General features: G+C 54.6%; 1 protein-coding gene across 7 annotated transcripts in view; it reads right to left on the reverse strand.

The window, feature by feature from the left end:
- The window catches only part of RFTN1 (raftlin, lipid raft linker 1), a 225,572-nt gene that overhangs the window by 27,548 nt on the left and 180,913 nt on the right, over positions 1-17,111 (reverse strand). For all 7 annotated transcript variants that reach the window (XM_002716182.6, XM_089332280.1, XM_051818491.3 and 4 more), the window contains one exon: positions 12,286-12,401. In XM_002716182.6, coding sequence (XP_002716228.1) covers positions 12,286-12,401 — 116 coding nt within the window. The remainder of the gene's footprint in view (positions 1-12,285; positions 12,402-17,111) is intronic.

Here is a 17,111-nt window from a genome sequence, read left to right on the forward strand (position 1 = left end):
GGCTTGTCCACCTCAACGCGTACATTACATAAACCAGTGTCTTACAATACATCGCCTTTTATTTATACGCGCATGTTCATAAATACATGAATGAAATTTATTTACTCTCCCGTTGGTTCTGTTTCACAGGAGGACCCCACAACATACTTCTTCCTTGTCACCCTGCAGCCTGCGCCAATTGCTTTAAAGCACACTATATTCTGAAACCACATTTGTCATGGTATTTTGAAAAAAAAAATCATTTCTCTCACCCCCTCTTCCTCTGCTGCAAGACTCTATAAATCCATTTTCCTGTGAGCTTCCCCCGTGCGGTACCCTCCCCTCTCCTCTCTCCCCTCTCCCCAGCCCTCAGAGTGTGACAGCAACGTGGAGTGACTGGCGGGTGTGGAGAGGCCAGCGGGTGGGCGTTCATTGGTAATGACTGGGCTCGTCCTGCTACTTAAAGGGACTCAATCTTCCTGTCCAAACGCCTTCCATCCTTCATGTTCCCACAGTGGCCGACGCACGGCGGGAACTCCACATTCACCTGCTGAATGCATTTTTTTTTTAAAAGGTCTGGCTCACTCCTGTTTGTACATGGAGAGAAATGTGGGTGTCTGGGGGAGCAGGACAATTGAGTTCAGGCACAAAGCATGCCGAAAGAGATTAAATGCATTCTCTCTTCTGACAACCCATGACTCAAGCTGTCAGCAAGCCCAGGCTTCTTGAAAATACCTGTTGGAGGGGCCGGCGCTGTGGCGCAGCGGGTTAAAGCCCTGGCCTGAAGCGCCGGCATCCCATAGGGGCGCCGGTTCTAGTCCTGGCTGCATGGGAGACCCAGAGGAGACTCCTGGCTCCTGGCTTCGGATCAGCGCAGCTCCGACCATTGCAGCCATATGGGGAGTGAACAAGTGGATGGAAGACCTCTCTCTGTCTCTATCTCTCTCTAACTCTTTCAAATAAATAAAATAAATCTAAAGAAAAAAAAACAACACCTATTGGAGCATCTCGTCTTTCTAGCCCCACTTGACAGCTGATCTGAGAGTACTCATGGGATTCAAAGTTAATTTTGGTGCAAAAATTCCTTGAAAAATGTTTTTTTTTAAATCCATACATAATTTTTCCACAATAAGCATTTGAAGACCCCTTCATGTATGCCTGTATTTCAACATCTTTGTGCCCACAATAAACTTGTCTTTTAATTGTATTTCCCATCAACATGTTGAAGTATCCCGGTACCGCTGGCTTCCATGGCCAACAGCTCCTGGATGGCCCAGGCTGCCCTTCCTAGGTCTCATCCTCCCCAGTCCCATATATACCATGACTTGTGACAGTGACGTGTGTCTGCCACTCAGCCCTGGCCAAAGAGACTGGAGACAGACTCTGCCTGAGGGCTCCCGGGCCACGTGCTACTTGCTAGCAACACTGGACCGGTGGCAGGCCCCAAATGCCCTTGGTCTTCCCAGCTGCATTGAACTTGCACGAGATACCTGGAACAGCTTCAGCCACCTTGTGCCTGGCATCACGAGAGACTGGTGACAGCCCCTGGGGGCCCGATGCCACCCTTCAGCTGTGACATCAGACAAAAACCCCTGCTGCCTAAGTCACTGCTGAATCTCAGTGGAAGCATCCTAGTGGATTCCTTCGCCTCCGATGCTCCCCTCCAGGCTTCGGTCTGCCTCGCCTCCACTCTGTGTCTTGTCTCTCCAAACCACACGATGTCAGGGCCGGCTGTCCTGATGCACAGCTGTGATAACGCCCTCACTGAAGCTCACGCTCTGGCCTCAGTCACAGGGTTCTGCACATGCAAACACACCGTCAAGGCCAGTCTATGGGAGCCTTGGAGAGAAGCCTGAGCGTGCTGTATCAGCGTGCAAGGCTGCCCCAACAACTGATCATCAAATGATACCTTACAACAATGGCAATTTAATCTCTCGCAGCTCCGGGGGCCAGCAGCCCCAGATGCTTAACTCTGACCAAAACCGAGCCGTCAGCCGGGTCAACCTCCCCGGGAGGCTCCAAGGAGAAGCCACTCCTCACTTCCTACAGTTCTGGTAGCTGCTGGCATTCCTCAGCTTACAGTCGCAACACTCAACCCTCAAGGCCAGCATCTTTTTTTAAAAAAAACACCAGGTTCTTTTTATCACTTTATTTAGAGAGCAGAGAGAGGCTGGCACTGTGGCGTAGGTTAAGCCTCCACCTGCAGTGCTGGCATCCCATATGGGCACCAGTTCAAGTCCTGGCTGCCCCACTTCTGATCCAGCTCCCTGCTGATGGCCTGGGAAAGCAGTGGAGGATGGCCCAAGTGCTCAGCCCCTCCATCCACCTCGGAGACCTGGAAGAAACTCCTGGCTCCTGGCTTCAGATCGGCCCAGCTCTGGCCGTTGTGGCCAGCTGGGGAGTGAACCAATGGATGGAAGTCCTCTCTCTCTTCTTCTCAAATAAAAATAAATACATCAAAAAAAAAAAAAAAAAAGCAGAGGAAAAAAAGAGACAGAGATTCTCCTTCAGTCCCCCAAACACCCACAATGGGCCAGGCTGAGAAATGGAGCCAGGAACTCATCCAGGTGTGCCCGGGAGTGGGAGGAACCCAAATACCTGAGCCCTCACCACCTGTGTCCTAGTGTGTGCACTGGCAGGTAGCTGAATGGGAAGGGAGGAGCCAGGACTCAAACCACGCACTCCCCTATGGGATGCGGTGTCCTAAGAGCCTGCCCCAAGGTGTCCACATGGCTGCCCCAAGGTCAGCCTTTCCAGCTCGCTACTCCTCACATCACCTCCTCTGCTCTGTATGTGAAATGTCCACCTGCCCCCTCCTACCCAGATGCTTGTGAGTGCAATTAGGGCCCTCCCCGAGAACACAGAACAATCTCCCACTGCAAGACTTTAATCACACCTGCACAGATCCTTTTTCCAAGCAAGGCTCCAGGGATCCGCATGCATTCGTGGAGGGAAGCCAGAGAGCCGAGGGCCAGAACCCAGGGGTGACTCACTGAGATGCACGCCTCTGCCCCTGCCTCTTCCGCACCTCAATCGCCTGTCCTCATCCAAATCCTGACTCCACTGGCAGCAGCCAGCTGGAGCGCGCGGGGAGCAGCAGGGTCAGGGGGCCTCAGGCAGCGGCACCGCCACCCAGGGCGTTTCTGCTCTACGGGACGCCCTCGCCCCGAATGCTCTGCCACCGGGTTTGGAGGGAATCTTAAAGGAACGAGGCCTTAGCACCTGACTCCCTTTGTTCCGCGTTCCTAGCGTTAAAGGGCAGGTCACTCAGGGGTCCCAATCCCTTTTGTACCCACTCATCGCCACGACCTTGACATTCCATCCCCACTCCATCTGCGTTGGGGTGAGTGCCCGCCCACCTCCTCCAGGGGAAGCTTCAGTTCTGAGCAGCTGCTCATCTCCTCTGTGTGCAGCCGCTGCTAACTCTGTACCCTGCAGACCCACGAGCCGGTGACCACTGCCCCAGAGGAGGCAGAGGGAAGGTCCTGGCAGAAGATGACAAAAGATGGCCAGACAGACACTGGGGCTGCTCCTCCCTGCACAGGGCCAAGTATAGGGGGCTGGCTCCATGCAGAAGCCTCCCCCTACGGATGAAGCCAACAGGTAGGCAGAGGCTGATGAGTCAGGATGTCCAAGGGCAGCTCGGAGTGCCTGACCCTCCCGGGTGGTGACAAAAGGCCAACCCCAGAGGGCAGAGATGAAGCCTGGAGCGAGATGCGGTGGGCAGGGCCCTGTTCTCTCTCTCTCTCTCTCTCTCTCTCTCTCTCTCTCTCACACACACACACACACACACACACAAACACACCTGCCTTTGAAATGACACCCGGAGCAAGAGTTGTACAAGCAAAGACTATGCCAAAGTGAATACAATCTGGAATTACGCAGTTCCCATTTCGCTTTCTTATCTCCAAGGAGACGGATATAACTAAAGCCTAAGAGACTTTGGTGACATCCCCCTCCCCATCCCCCACCCCATTAACCGCACCACACTCTCTGCACCTGCATCGCTCAGTCCTCCCATGGAAGACAAGCAGCAGGACATGATCTATCGGTCTAGCTATCGATCGATCCATCTCTGCCTCCACCTCCAGCCATAGCAACAATTTGAGGACCCGGCTCACAAGCCTGCACGGCTGGGAGGTGCCAAGTGTGCGGCGCAGGCCAGTCGGCTGGATGTTGCGGCAAAGCCAGGAGCGCAGGCCAAATTCCTTCCTCTTCCGGGCACCCAGCTTGGTCTTGTCCAGGTCTTCACCTGGATTGCTGAGGTCCACCCATGAGGAACCGCGCTGCCCTAATCCCATCTCAGAGGACCTGGGCAGAAACCGCCAGGCTGGTGTTGGACCAAAGAACCGGCTGCCATAGCCTGGCCACACCGACACGCGAAGGGATGCACCACAGGGCCATTTCGCAACTCGGGTTTTTTCCATGCGCATTTCCTCGAATTCCTACCACATCAGTTTCTCCGGCTTGACCGCACCCCCTGTTGATGGACAAGCACGTTGCTTCCTCTTCCTCCCTCCTAACACTCAGATGACCGCCTCGGAATAGGCCTTCTTGTGAACAAACGCACTTAATGTCACTAGAAGAGATGGACGCCAGCTGTGGAATTGTGGATCCATGGAAGGGGTGGGCATTTAAAAATTACAATGGCTGTTGGCGATCTGTTCTCCAAAGCCAGCCTGCAAGTTTTAAATGAGCTCAAGCCTCAGGGAATCACGTTTCAACGAGAAGTGCTCAGGCACACGACCGAGCAGAGGCTGTGTGACTGTGGCCGTGGGGTGGGACACGGGGATTTGCTAAGGGTCAGTGGATGGATCTGAGGATTAGGTTTTCCCGAGAGACCCCCCACCCCACCCCACGGGGGCTCCTCTACACTGCAGCCTTCTCCGAGACAAGAAGGAATGGAGGTAGAACAAGAGAGGGGTCTGCATCTCATGTCCTGGTCCTTGGGTGGCGCAACCAATCTGGAGGAAATTGCCCGTTCACGGGGAAAATCAGAGAACGGCTGTCCTGGCCACCGAAGGCTAAGATCGCAGAAGCAAAGCAGTTACCCTGGAGGAGCCATGGCAATGAAGGGAAACGCCAGATGGTTTTACAAGCACAAATATTGGCTCCCTCTTTGGAGCAGAAGGTGGTGGATTCTAGACACCGGAGAAATGGCTGCTACTCCCCGGCACAGCCCGGTGTGGATTCTGAGATGGCCGGAAGGCTTTGGGAATAAAAGATTTGTGGCCAGAACCCTGCACAGGTTCACGACAAAGACACAAGATCTGATGCATTGCTGCCAGAGGGTCACAGGATAGGGCAGGCTGCGGCAACACACAGCGTCCTCCAGAGCCTCTCGTGAGTCCCTGGGGGATAAATGAGGTGGGGGGATGACAGTGGAACAAGAGGTCCCTCCAGCATGGGACCCGGTCCACAGGCGCAGGATGGAGCAGAGCCGGCTGCACAGGGCTTCAGAAGCTGCCTGGAGGCCCCCGAGCCAACTCCACCTACAGCTGTGCCAGCAAAGTCCACAGCCAGCCTTAGATGTCAAGACCTCACAGCGTGCACCTGCTCTCATGATGTCACCAACTGAGCACATCGGGTGGGGGCTTTTCTGTGTCCCTAGACACAGTGTCGGTTAGATCACTGTCATAAGTATACACCTTAATGCACTTTATTTAAATTGATGCATTGTGAGTGGAATTCTTGGACAAGAGTCTGCCAAGGACAGCGGCTTAAAAATCACCACCGTGGCAGAACTGGAGGTGGAAAGAAATCCTGGGCACAGAAGGATCCTGCAGTCACAGCCCCTTGCTGCACTTGAACTGAAGCCGCACACGGCTGATGGCACTCTGGGTGTGGTGCTGCAGGAAACAGAAGTGCAATTCCAATCCACAGACCGCAACCCCAGGAAGACTGGCAGAGGTGTGTGCGTTTATGAATCTTGCATCGACACAAAAACGTGCACGATACAAGCACGTGGTGTCACAATCTTCTGTGACTTGTTTAATCCACTCGCTCCACCATTAGCTAGAAATGCCTTCTCTGCTGCCTCACGGTCACTCTGGCATCAGAAGCAGCACTGGTACTCCAGGGCGCATTCCAGGGACCCGGATGGAGACGGAGCAGGCTCTGCACCTGAGGGCACCTGGTGCCCTCCAGAATCTGAAAGGGTCTCTGTCCCTCTCTGCCCCAGTCTTGGCCATCACCTGCCCCCTTTCCTTGCAAACAAGTGCCTTCTCTGCCCACACTCCAGACTGTAAACTCGAAGAAACAAACAAAATATCCCTTATAAATAAAGGCCCCATAGGCGGGCTTAAACTGCCTTTAACTGTCAGCTGTGGGAGCCAATGGAGAAGGAAGGTAGTTCCTGGCACTGGACTCCACACCTGCTCCAGCCCTACTGGAGTTCGAGTAGGGAGAGGTCCTGTGTCATTGCCACTACCCGGCAACTGGGGAAGAAACCAGTATTTTATCAGGGACCTGCTATGTGCCAAGCACTGCAGTCAGAACTTTTTAATGTATTTTCTCTTTTAATCCTCATCAGCTTTGAGACGCTGCTGCCAGTATCACCGCTTATACAACCAAGAAATGGAAAAACCAAGACGGAGGCAGACAGAGAGCAGCCAGCTGCTGGTTCACTCCCCCCATGTCCACAGTAAGCAGCCAGCCAGAAGACCTACTATGTGCGTGGCAGGGACCCAGCTGCTTGACTCATCCCCGCTGCCTCCCAGTGTGTGCACTGGCAGGAAGCTGAAGCCAGGAATTGAACACAGACACCACAATATAGGATGTAGATTCCGCATCCCTACTAAACACCCACTCCAGAGAGCCTCCATCTACATGTTCTCAGCGACTCCGCTGGGAATGAGAGAGGCGGGATGCACACAGACTCCATCTGCAGGGATGTGAAGGGCTCGGGCAGTTTCCTGGGGAATGTGTATGGAAGTGCATGTGTGCACCTGCGCGTGTGTGTCCGTGTGCATGAGCTGGGCTGTGTGTGTGTGTATGGGGGTGTGGGGAGCTGGGGAGCAGAGGCAGGACTGGAATGAACCACCTGTACACAGAGCTGAGAGCCAGGACCAGGAAGAGAGAGGGTGGAAAAAGACAGAGAAGCCTCAGCCGTGAGAAAGCAGAAGGAGCCGGTCAGAGTGTTTTGTGGTCAGCGCCCAAGGGGTTATGGGCTGCCTGTGGTTTCCAGCCAAACAGGGTCAACCAGAAACCAGCAAGGCCCTACCTCTCTTCCCACCCGCTTGGCCTCTGGGGATGCCTCCTACAGGAGAGACCTTTCCCAGAGGCTACAGGGTGGGAAGAGAGGAAGTGGCTGGGTCTCCGTGGTGGGAGGGGGGACAGGAGCAGCTGCGTGTCATGGAGGGGTGTGCGCACCAGGGGCTGGTTGTGGGATGTCGGGGTGTGATGGGCCAGGCAGCAGGCAGGTCTGTCCCAGGCTGGACACAGCTGGGCCGTGCTGGGAAGAGAGCCGTAGTCACATCCAGGACAGGGCCTCTCAAGGTGCAGTCCCCAGACCAGCAGCACTGTCTCATTTGGAAAGTGCCAGAAATGCATTCTTGGGGCTGGCGCTGTGGCGTAGAAGCCGCTGCCTGAGATGCCGGCATCCCATAGGGGCTCCAGTTCATGTCCCAGCTGCCCCACTTCTGATCCAGCTCCCTGCTAATGGCCTGGGAAAAAACACCAGAAGATGGCCCAAGTGCTTGGGCCCCTGCTACCCACATGGGAGACCCAAATAAGCTCTTGACTTTGGCCTGACTCAGCCTTGGCCACTGTGGCCATTTGGAGAGTGAAGAAGTGGATGGAAGATGTGTGTGTGTGTGTGTGTGTGTGTGTGTGTGTGTGTCTGCGTGCCTCCCCCTAACTCTTTCAAATAAATAAAATCTGAAACACAGCAAGAAATGCACATTCTTGGGCCCCAGCTCAGGCCCACGGTTACAGATCCAATGTTTTGTTTTCTCCTTACACTCACAGGCCAAAGCCCCATCCGCCAGTGTACGAGGGTCCTCTAAGGAAGTAATTAAGGTTCAATGAGGGGACCGGCACTGTGGCATAGCTGGATCAGAAGTGGAGCATTTATCAGAATGGCTCAGAGAATAAGCACGCATATGTCCAGGCCAAGACAATCCAGACCGTGGGAAGGAATGTGGACAGGAGGGGTATGCACAGAAAATAATGGGAACCCGGGATGGGTCTTTCAGTCTGCAGGGAGAAACCTCTGAGCTGTGTGCCGAAGGCTGCCTTCATCAGCTGCAAGGAAGAGACACCCAAGAACCAAGAGGTACAGTCCGCCTGGAAGGGCTCTCCCCACTCCTAGGGAGAGCAGGTGCCGTGGGAGGGGGCTGGGGTCTGCCTCCAGCCTGGAAACTCAGGATGCACCAGACACCGGAGGGCAGAGCGAGGCTGGAGAGCAGCAGCCAAGCCACCATCCGCCTGCGCCGCGAACATTACAGAGATCTGCTCCTAACCGCATTCCAGCCACACCTTCCTATCATAAGGCTGGAATGCCGTGGAATAAAGGCCCTTCCGGCGAATGCCGGCAAATACTTCCAAGTGGCTCCCTGTGTGGGGAGTCAGGGGAGGAATCCTATTCCCGATGTTTGCAGATTTCCCTGGTGCGTATACTCCACCATGGCCAATCTCAATGGTCAACTTGATGTCACTGAGTGTGGCACTGGGAGCAGACACGTGCAGAGTTGGCTTTGAAAGCTGGTGTCACTGCGCCCATCATGGGTCTTTAAGACCCAGTGTTGTGGCCGGTGCTGTGGAGCAGCAGGTTAAGGTCCCGGCCTGCAGTGCTGGCCTCCCATAGGGGCACCAGTTCAAGTCCTGGCTATTCCACTTCCAATTCAGCTCCCTGCTGATGCTTCTGGGAAAACAGAGGAGGAAGGCTCAAGTCCTTGGGTCACTGCACCCATGTGGGAGACCTGGAAGAAGCTCCTGGCTTCAGATCGGCCCAGCTCTGGCCACTGAAGCCATTAGGGGAGTGAACCAGTGGATGGAAGACCTTTCTCTCTCTAACTCTTTCAAACAAAATACATCTTAAAAAAAAAAAAAAAAAGACCCAGTGTTCCTCCCAAAGTTCCCTGGGGAAAAGCCAAGGCAGCAGTGGGGGTGGGGGAGGGGGCAGGGATGCTGGAGGAAGACTAACACCATCAGATAGATGAAGGCACAAGAACAGGAGGTGGAGAGGGAAAGACACCAAACACCAACTGAAGGGAAGGCAGCCTGCAGGTCCTGAATAAGTTCTGGTCTTTCCTGATCCAGCTTCTTAAGCCATACAGTCCACAGCAACTGTGTTCACACTTTACATGATTCCACTTCACCATTTGTCAGCTTTTTTTTAAAGATTTACTTATTTATTTATTTGAAAGTCAGAGAGAAGGAGCAAGAGAGTAAGAGAGAGGTCTTCCATCTGCTGGTTTACTCCCTAGATGGCTGCAACAGCTGGGGCTGGGCCAGGCTGAAGCCAGCAGCCAGGAGCTTCTTCCAGGTCTCCTAGGAGGGTGCAAGGGCCCAGACACTTGGGCCATCTTCTACTGCTTTCCCCAGACCATGAGCAGGGAGCTGGATTGGAAGTGGAGCATTCGGGACTCGACCTGGTGCCCCTGTGAGATGCAGCAGCTTTACCGGCTACGCCACAAAGCTGGCCCTGCCATTTTTCAACTTTACAGAGGTGCAAAAGCCATGTGCATTCTCAAATTTTGAAGCCCTACTTGCTCCCAGGCTAGTGAGGTCTGGGCTGATCCCGTGTCATGATGCCGGGTGACAACAGCCACAGCTCCGGGTGAGCCCTGCGGTCGCGAGGGGACCCCATGCTGCCGAGCTGCGATGGGCAGTAGGTTCAGTTCCACCACATTTCCAACGTAGGATGGGTTCACCGGGATGCACTGGAGTCAAGGAGCCTGCAGGATGGCACGCACTCCAGTCACCCTCAAGGTCACAGCTAGTGAGTGAGTGCTTCCTCCTCCCTCCTCTCTCCAAACCACCAGGGACACCAGCTGCCCTGTTAAGGACGCGGGTCCTTAACAGGGAGTGTGCATCAGAACCCCTGGGAGGCCCTGTTAAACCCAGTCCCTTGGGCCCCGCCCCTCAGGTTTCCAATTGTGTGGCTCCAGAGCAGGGCCCTGGAATCTGCATTTCCCAAGGGACGCCAATGCTGCTGCTTCCGGGACCACACCTTGAGGAGCGTCGTCTGAGACCATCTGGGAGCGCTGCCAACAAGTGTCTTGCAGGAGGAAACCACGCAGCCCTCCCTCAGCAGCCGTCTGAATATGCAGACAAGAAGGAATTCCACTCACGTCCCCACGGGCGCCAATCACTTCCACACAGGCACATGTTCTTGCCTGACAGTTTCAGAGCAAACTGTCCTACCGGGTCCTCAAGACCCTGCACCTGCTGCTCCTGTGACGTCCATTTCATCACCACCCACAGTGGACAGCAGGGCCAGCAAAACCGCTGGACAGTGGAGGGAGTGGCTGGGCCTGAGAGGTGATGCCCTCTCAGCCTCAATTCCTCTGCACACCTCATTTCCAGCCGGGGCGTGGAGCCTGAACAGACACGGGGCACCAAGATCGCTCGGGCAAAACTGGTGGGGCCTGACGGCCAGCCAGGCTCCTTACCTTGCTTGTCGCTCGTGCCCCCAGGACATCGGGGCCCCCGCACCAAGGGGCCCGGATGCTGGGGGTTTGCAGCACCTGTTTCTGCTGTTCCACTGTCAAGTGGTCACTTCCCATCGCCCTCAGCAGCCCTGGGAACAGCAGCTCAGGCCGCCAGGAGCCTCTGCAGGCGTCAAGGCTGAGTAACAACATCCTGCAGCTCTGGCAGGCACAAGGGTGGGGGGCGGACATTAGCTGCCTGGGGGACCCCCCCCCCAGTCCTTAGGAGCTGCACTGGCCTCTGTGTTGCTGTGGAGTAGAGAACCTATCGTGGCAGGGACCCTCTGGGCAATGCTGTGTCCCTCTAGGCCAGTCAGAACTCAATCCTCAGAGCAGGTATCTATCCCGGGAGTGAAGACGCCCACCGCAATGCCTGAGTCCTGTGCCCAGCTCCTAACTCCAGCAGCAGTGACGACTCCTGTGTGCGGCCTGCAGTTCCCAACTCCCAGCTCAGTCCCCGTTGTTGTAGCATTTGGGGAGTGAACCAGCAGATGGTCTCTCTCTCTCCCTCTCCCTCTCTCTCACTCTCTTTCCCTCCCTCTCCGATTTAAAAAATTAAATAAATAAAAAGAAACCAAGCCAGCGCCGCGGCTCACTAGGCTAATCCTCCGCCTAGCGGCGCCGGCACCCCAGGTTCTAGTCCCGGTCGGGGCGCTGGATTCTGTCCCGGTTGCCCCTCTTCCAGGCCAGCTCTCTGCTGTGGCCAGGGAGTGCAGTGGAGGATGGCCCAGGTGCTTGGGCCCTGCACCCCATGGGAGACCAGGAGAAGCACCTGGCTCCTGCCATCGGATCAGCACAGTGCGCTGGCCGCGGCGGCCATTGGAGGGTGAACCAACGGCAAAGGAAGACCTTTCTCTCTCTCTCTCTCTCTCTCTCTCTCACTGTCCACTCTGCCTGTCAAAAAAAAAAAAAAAAAAAAAAAAAGAAAAGAAAAGAAACCAGTCTTCTCTTCCCACACAGAGTCCTTGCCCTCTCAGAAGCGGTCTGTACAAGGGCCGGGTCTAACACACCCAGTTGCCCCGTTCCAGGAACGCCTTTAGAGTAGGCACCATCAACCTTCCAAGTACCTCAGGCCTCCCAAGCCCCAAGGAAGGGTGGCTCGAGGAATTCCCTGCTCACAGCCATCTGGAGGCCCGTGGATCCACGGCTCTCACATGCACCCCTCACCTTCAGCACGTGATGTGTAACCTTGGACTTGGGACCACACCTCTCTGTGCCTCAGCCGCCTCCTCTGTAAGACAGAGGCAATGAGTACCGACCCCACCGACTCACGGCGGAGATGAAGTGAGCCCCTGTGCATGCAATTCTCCTAAGGGAGCTGGCACCGGGAGCCACAGAGTGCAGCTCCAGTAACACCACTGCTCTACTACAGGGGCCACATCCGTGTGCTTGGTCAGTGATGTCCCTGATCCACGGTCCGACACACGAGAGCGCTTGTCTGGCTGGGAGAGACAGTGGGGCCTACCCCTACCCCTGGAGCTGGAGGTGGGGAGGGAGGGGCACGGAAGAACGCAGGGTCCCTGTAGGCGTTACCCAGGTCCACACCCATCAGAAGGCGGCCCCAGCTGAGCACCTGCCACGCAGCCCGACGGAGCCAGTGGATGCAACAACCACTGAGCAAACGCAAGCAGCGCGGCTGCCAACCCACACTTACTTCCAGGACCGTCCATTGTTCGACAACAATGGCGTCGTAGCCCTGTCCGGTCTTGCTGTCTTCCGTGGAAACAGCTTCAAAGATGAACACTCCCTCTGTCAGGCCGTGCAAGGAATCTGCGGAGCGAGCACAGGGAGGGGCGCGGTGAGCCGTCTGCGGAGAGGCCTCGGGAGCAAGCCCGCATTTGCACGGCACTCATTAATAATCCCAATCAGAACATCTTTGCAGCATGTTAATTAAAGGAGGCACACGCAGCCCTCGAGTCTAGCCCCATCAGAATGAATGAGCCTAATTTACCTCGCAGTTCTGAATAATATCCTTGATTTTATGAGCCCAAATCTCATTGTTAGCAATCACCATTTGATTTCACGCGTTTACCTTCCTTTTCACGCTCCAGCGTCAGGATGCACTGGGGAGATCTTAGGCAGGGGAAAACACGGTCATTTAGCCAGAGTTTTTAGAAGAAAACTATATTTAGGTGAGAGTTTTTTTTTTTTTAAAAGGGAGGATGGACCGTGGAGATCTGAGCTTGGCAGAAGCACCCCGGTGCCTGGGTTCCCGGCAGTGTGCAGGATGTGGGCGGCTGTGAGGCAATCTTTCGGGCAGCCCACATCAAGGGGCAGAATCAGGGGGAGGGAGCATTTTCCCAAATGACTTACCACTGGGAACACTGCCTGGGACGACAATCAATGGAGCACGTTCCAGCTTGGGTTGGATACAATTTTTTTTTTAAGATTTATTTATTTTTATTTGAAAGGCGGAGTTACAGAAGGAGAGAGAGAGAGTTTTCCATCCACTGGTTCACTCTCCAGATGGCTGCAATGGCCGGAGTTGGGCCCATCTTTGAAGCCAGGAACCAGGAGCTTCTTCTGGGTCTCCCATGCACGTGCAGGGACCCAAGCAGTTGGGCCATCTTCCACTGCTTTCCTAGGCCATAGCAGAGAGCTGGATCAGAAGCGGAACAGCCGGGACTCGCACCGGAATCCACATGGGATGCTGGCACTGCAGGCAGTGACTTTACCTGCTATACCACAGCGCCGGTCCCTGGGTTGGGTACAATTCTACAGACACTAGGCACGTAGCATGATTCAATAACAAACTCAGGCAAGGAAGGTACACGAGAAAGTAGGGTCCTGCCCATGCATAGGAAGACATATGGGGAGACAAGCAGCTCCTTCCCGTTTCTGGGCCATGGCTCCCAAATGCCCTAGATTCACTTAGTGGTTTGACCTGGACACAGTGGTATAGGTCCTGGCTCTCCCCTGGAAAGTGACCTGAGCCTTCTAGGGGCTTTGTCTTTCCCTCTGTGAACTGGGTCTGCGGACAGGGATTCCTCCTGGCACCTGGATTCTACCCCACAGACACGGCTCAGAGACACCGCCGAGGGCTCAGCGGTGCCCCCTCCAATGCATATGCTGCAGCCTTAACCCCCGGAAGCCAGTGGTTTGGAGGAGATCTCTTTTCTTAAGGTTAAATGAGGGGCCCCCAGACAACAGGACTGGAGTCCTTTGCGGAAAAGCTGGAAATAACCAGCGCTTCCCCCCTGGCTCTCTCTCACCCTTGGTTGGCGAGAAGCAAGAAAAGCAGCCAGGAGGGAGCCCCCACCACTAAGCGGATTCTGCGGGCACCTTCGTGGTGGACGGCCGGCTTCCTGGGCTGGGGCAAGACCGGAGTGCGGTGTAAAGCACCCAGCCCTGGCAAGCCAAGGTGCCTTTCAAGGACCGGCTATTTCAAGAGGACGAATCCATAATAACGTGACACCAGAGCCACCACCGAGGGCGGGAAGGCAGTCACAAGTCCTCTGACTCAGGCAACAACCAAGCACTTTCCATAAGCCACAGAGAGCAAGTCTGACCAACGCGAGCGCCCAGGAATCGCTCGCTCTGTCCTCCAACAGGAAACAGAACGAGAAGGTCATAAGCGTGGCACAAGTCCGAGCTGCCCCAAGGACAAAAACAAACCAGAGGCTTAGCTTAACATTCCTTCTCTATAAAGAGCTTTTACAAGTCAATGGCTTCAATACTGAAACACCACTAGAAACGGGCAAAGCACACAGCCAGCTCAGCCATTAATCCTCTCTCTCCATCCCTCCATGCTTCCCTTTTGTTTATCAAATTGGCAAATTTTGAAGGCAAAACGCGCATGCTCCGGGGATTCGGGCAAGTTTCCAGCGCTAGGGAATTTTAAGTGCACGATTTTCCCGGAGAGCAACGTTAACCACACCTTGCGCCTAGGAACCCGGAGTCCAGAAATCCTTCCCCGTGGAGCTGACAAGTGTGTCCTGAGCACCAGCACCACTGAACGACCATGTACAGCGGTACTAACAAATCCCTTAAGAATCTTTTTTTTAAATATTTATTTGAAAGGCAGTGTTAGGGAGAGGCTAAGGCTGAGAGAGAGAGAGAGAGAGAGAGAGGTCTTCCATCCGCTGGCTCACTCTCCAGATGGCTGCAACAGCCGGAGCTGCGCTGATCCTGAGCCAGGAGCTTCTTCCAGGTCTCTCACGTGGGTGCAGGGAACCCAGGAGGACTTGGACCATCTTCCACTGCTTTCCCAGGCCACAGCAGAGAGCTGGATTGGAAGTGGAGCAGCTGGGACTCAAACCTGTGCCCATATGGGATGCCAGCACTGCAAGCAGTGGCCTTACCCACTATGCCGCAGCGCGCCCCCCCCCCCCCAAATCTTCACCCTGCTGTGGACGTGACTCTAGTCGGTGCAGTGGGTTATGCCACAGCTTGTGACTCTGACATCCCGTATTAGAGCAACGGTTCACTTCACTTCTGATCCAGTTCTCTGCTAATGCACCTGGGACGCCAGCAGAAGATGGCCAGAGTACTTGTACCCCTGCCACCCACATGGGAGACCATGATGGAGTTCCAGGATCCCACCTTCTGCCTGGCCCAGCCCTGGCTGCTACGGTCACTTCAGGAGTGTACCAGAAGATCTCTCTCTCTCTGTGTTCCTCTCGTTGCTTTGCCTCTCAAATAAATAAAACTTAAAAAAAAAAAAACCTTTAACTCTCTAAATACCCAATAATCCAAATATTGAACCACAGAACAAGAACTAATTAGGATATTCCATAAATTAAATCTAACACTGTCCCAAAGAAACCACATCTTAATAAGTTGGACAGAGGCCAGTGCTGTGGCGCAACAGGTTAAAGCCGGCCTGCAGCACAGGCATCCCATGTGGGTACCAGTTCGAGTTCTGGCTGTTCCACTTCCGATCCAGCTCCCTGATAACGCGATTGGGAAAGCAGCAGAGGATGGCCCAAGTGCTTGGGCCTCTGCGCCCTGGAAGAGACTCCTGGATCTTGGCTTTGGCCTGGCCCAGCCCAGCCGCTGCAGTCATTTGGGGAGTGAACCAGCAGATGGAAGATCTCTGTCTCTCACTGCTTCTCCTTCTCTAACTCTGCCTTTCAAGTAAATAAATAAATCTTTAAAAAAAAAAGAAGACAGATAAATGCTTTAGATACAAGAGTAAGGAGAAAAAACCTAGGATACAAAATTGCCATATGAGTTGAATGTGAATTTTTATGTTAGGTTTACACAAAAAAGCTAAGAAAAAAAATTAAAAGTTCTCCTTTTTATCCTTTCCTAGAAGGTTAGCCTTAGAGTTAGTAAGACTTAACACATGTGAACGGTCAACATAAATGAAAAAGGATTGTTATTGTTTTGTTTTTCTCTTCTGCATGGTTGGAGGCAGAACTAGAATGAACATCTTAGAAACCATGGAGAGAAGTCTTGAAGTGGAACACAGGGCTCAGAAGGGCGCACCTGTTACCAAAACAGTCAAGCTCACAGACCCACCCATGGCCACCCAATCCCTCATCCTAGCACCCACTGAGCACCTGCTCTATGCCGTGCAGAGCCCCCAAGCACCAACAGTAGGTTTTCGTCACCGGGGGGCTGACCGTGCCATGGCGAGGGAGACAGTGACAGAACGTCAGAGATGAACGCCGTAGAACCACAAAGCAGGCTCAGGGGAGAGCGACAGAGGAGGTGGGGGTGGCAGCCACATTTGCAAGAGATGTGCGGGGCTGGGGTCCCACTTTGAGTAGGGCACAAGTGAACTCGGCAGGCAAGGGGTGAGTGGATCTGCAGGGTGTGAGAACCGGGTGGAGGAGCTGAGCTGCTCAGAACAGTAGAGCAAACAGGCAAAACCCCGCGAGGAGGAGGCAAAGCCAGAGCGCGCAAGGGTGAGAGGGGGACAGCAGTGAGGGTGAGGCCGGCGGGATTCTAGCAGGTGTGACGCACACAGAGGCTGGACTGGCACTTGTGTCGCTGAGCCTGACGCCCTGTGGGCCACCACTTGGAGAGGACACGCACCAGCTGGCCCACTGGCTCCAGGAAGACGAAAGGCAAGCAGGGCCACAGGGCCCCAGTGGCACCCAGCCTGCATCAGCTGACCCGCAGACCCGTGAGGAGGCCCCATGGGCGTCAGCAGAGCCATCACCAGCTTCGCCAGCCAAGAGGAAAATGGGGTGAAATCAGTTACTTCCGTTTTGAGCCAGTGTATTCTGGCGTGGCTTGTTACACAGCATCATTGCAGCCAAGGGGACGGGTACACTCCCAGTCCTAGGAAACAGGAGGCCAGTGTCTTTTGCTTAGCCTGGGGAAACTCCTGACTCTTCCAGGAGGTCAGAACCAGCCATGGCAAGAGGCTGATTCCCAGAGCAGAGGCTTCATCCTCCTGTTGTCCCTCCCCAACGACACCGCCCCGGCTCCCCCTCCTTTCCTGTCCTTGACATCTCTCGTCTCTTGGCTGACGGCCCCCTGGCCTCCGAGGAGATCTTTACACAGGTGGCTGGTGGAGAAGAGAGCTGC

The sequence above is a fragment of the Oryctolagus cuniculus genome, chromosome 4 (assembly GCF_051225735.1).
Source record: "Oryctolagus cuniculus isolate XC-2025 breed Fujian yellow rabbit chromosome 4, ASM5122573v1, whole genome shotgun sequence".
Lineage (NCBI taxonomy): Eukaryota > Metazoa > Chordata > Mammalia > Lagomorpha > Leporidae > Oryctolagus > Oryctolagus cuniculus.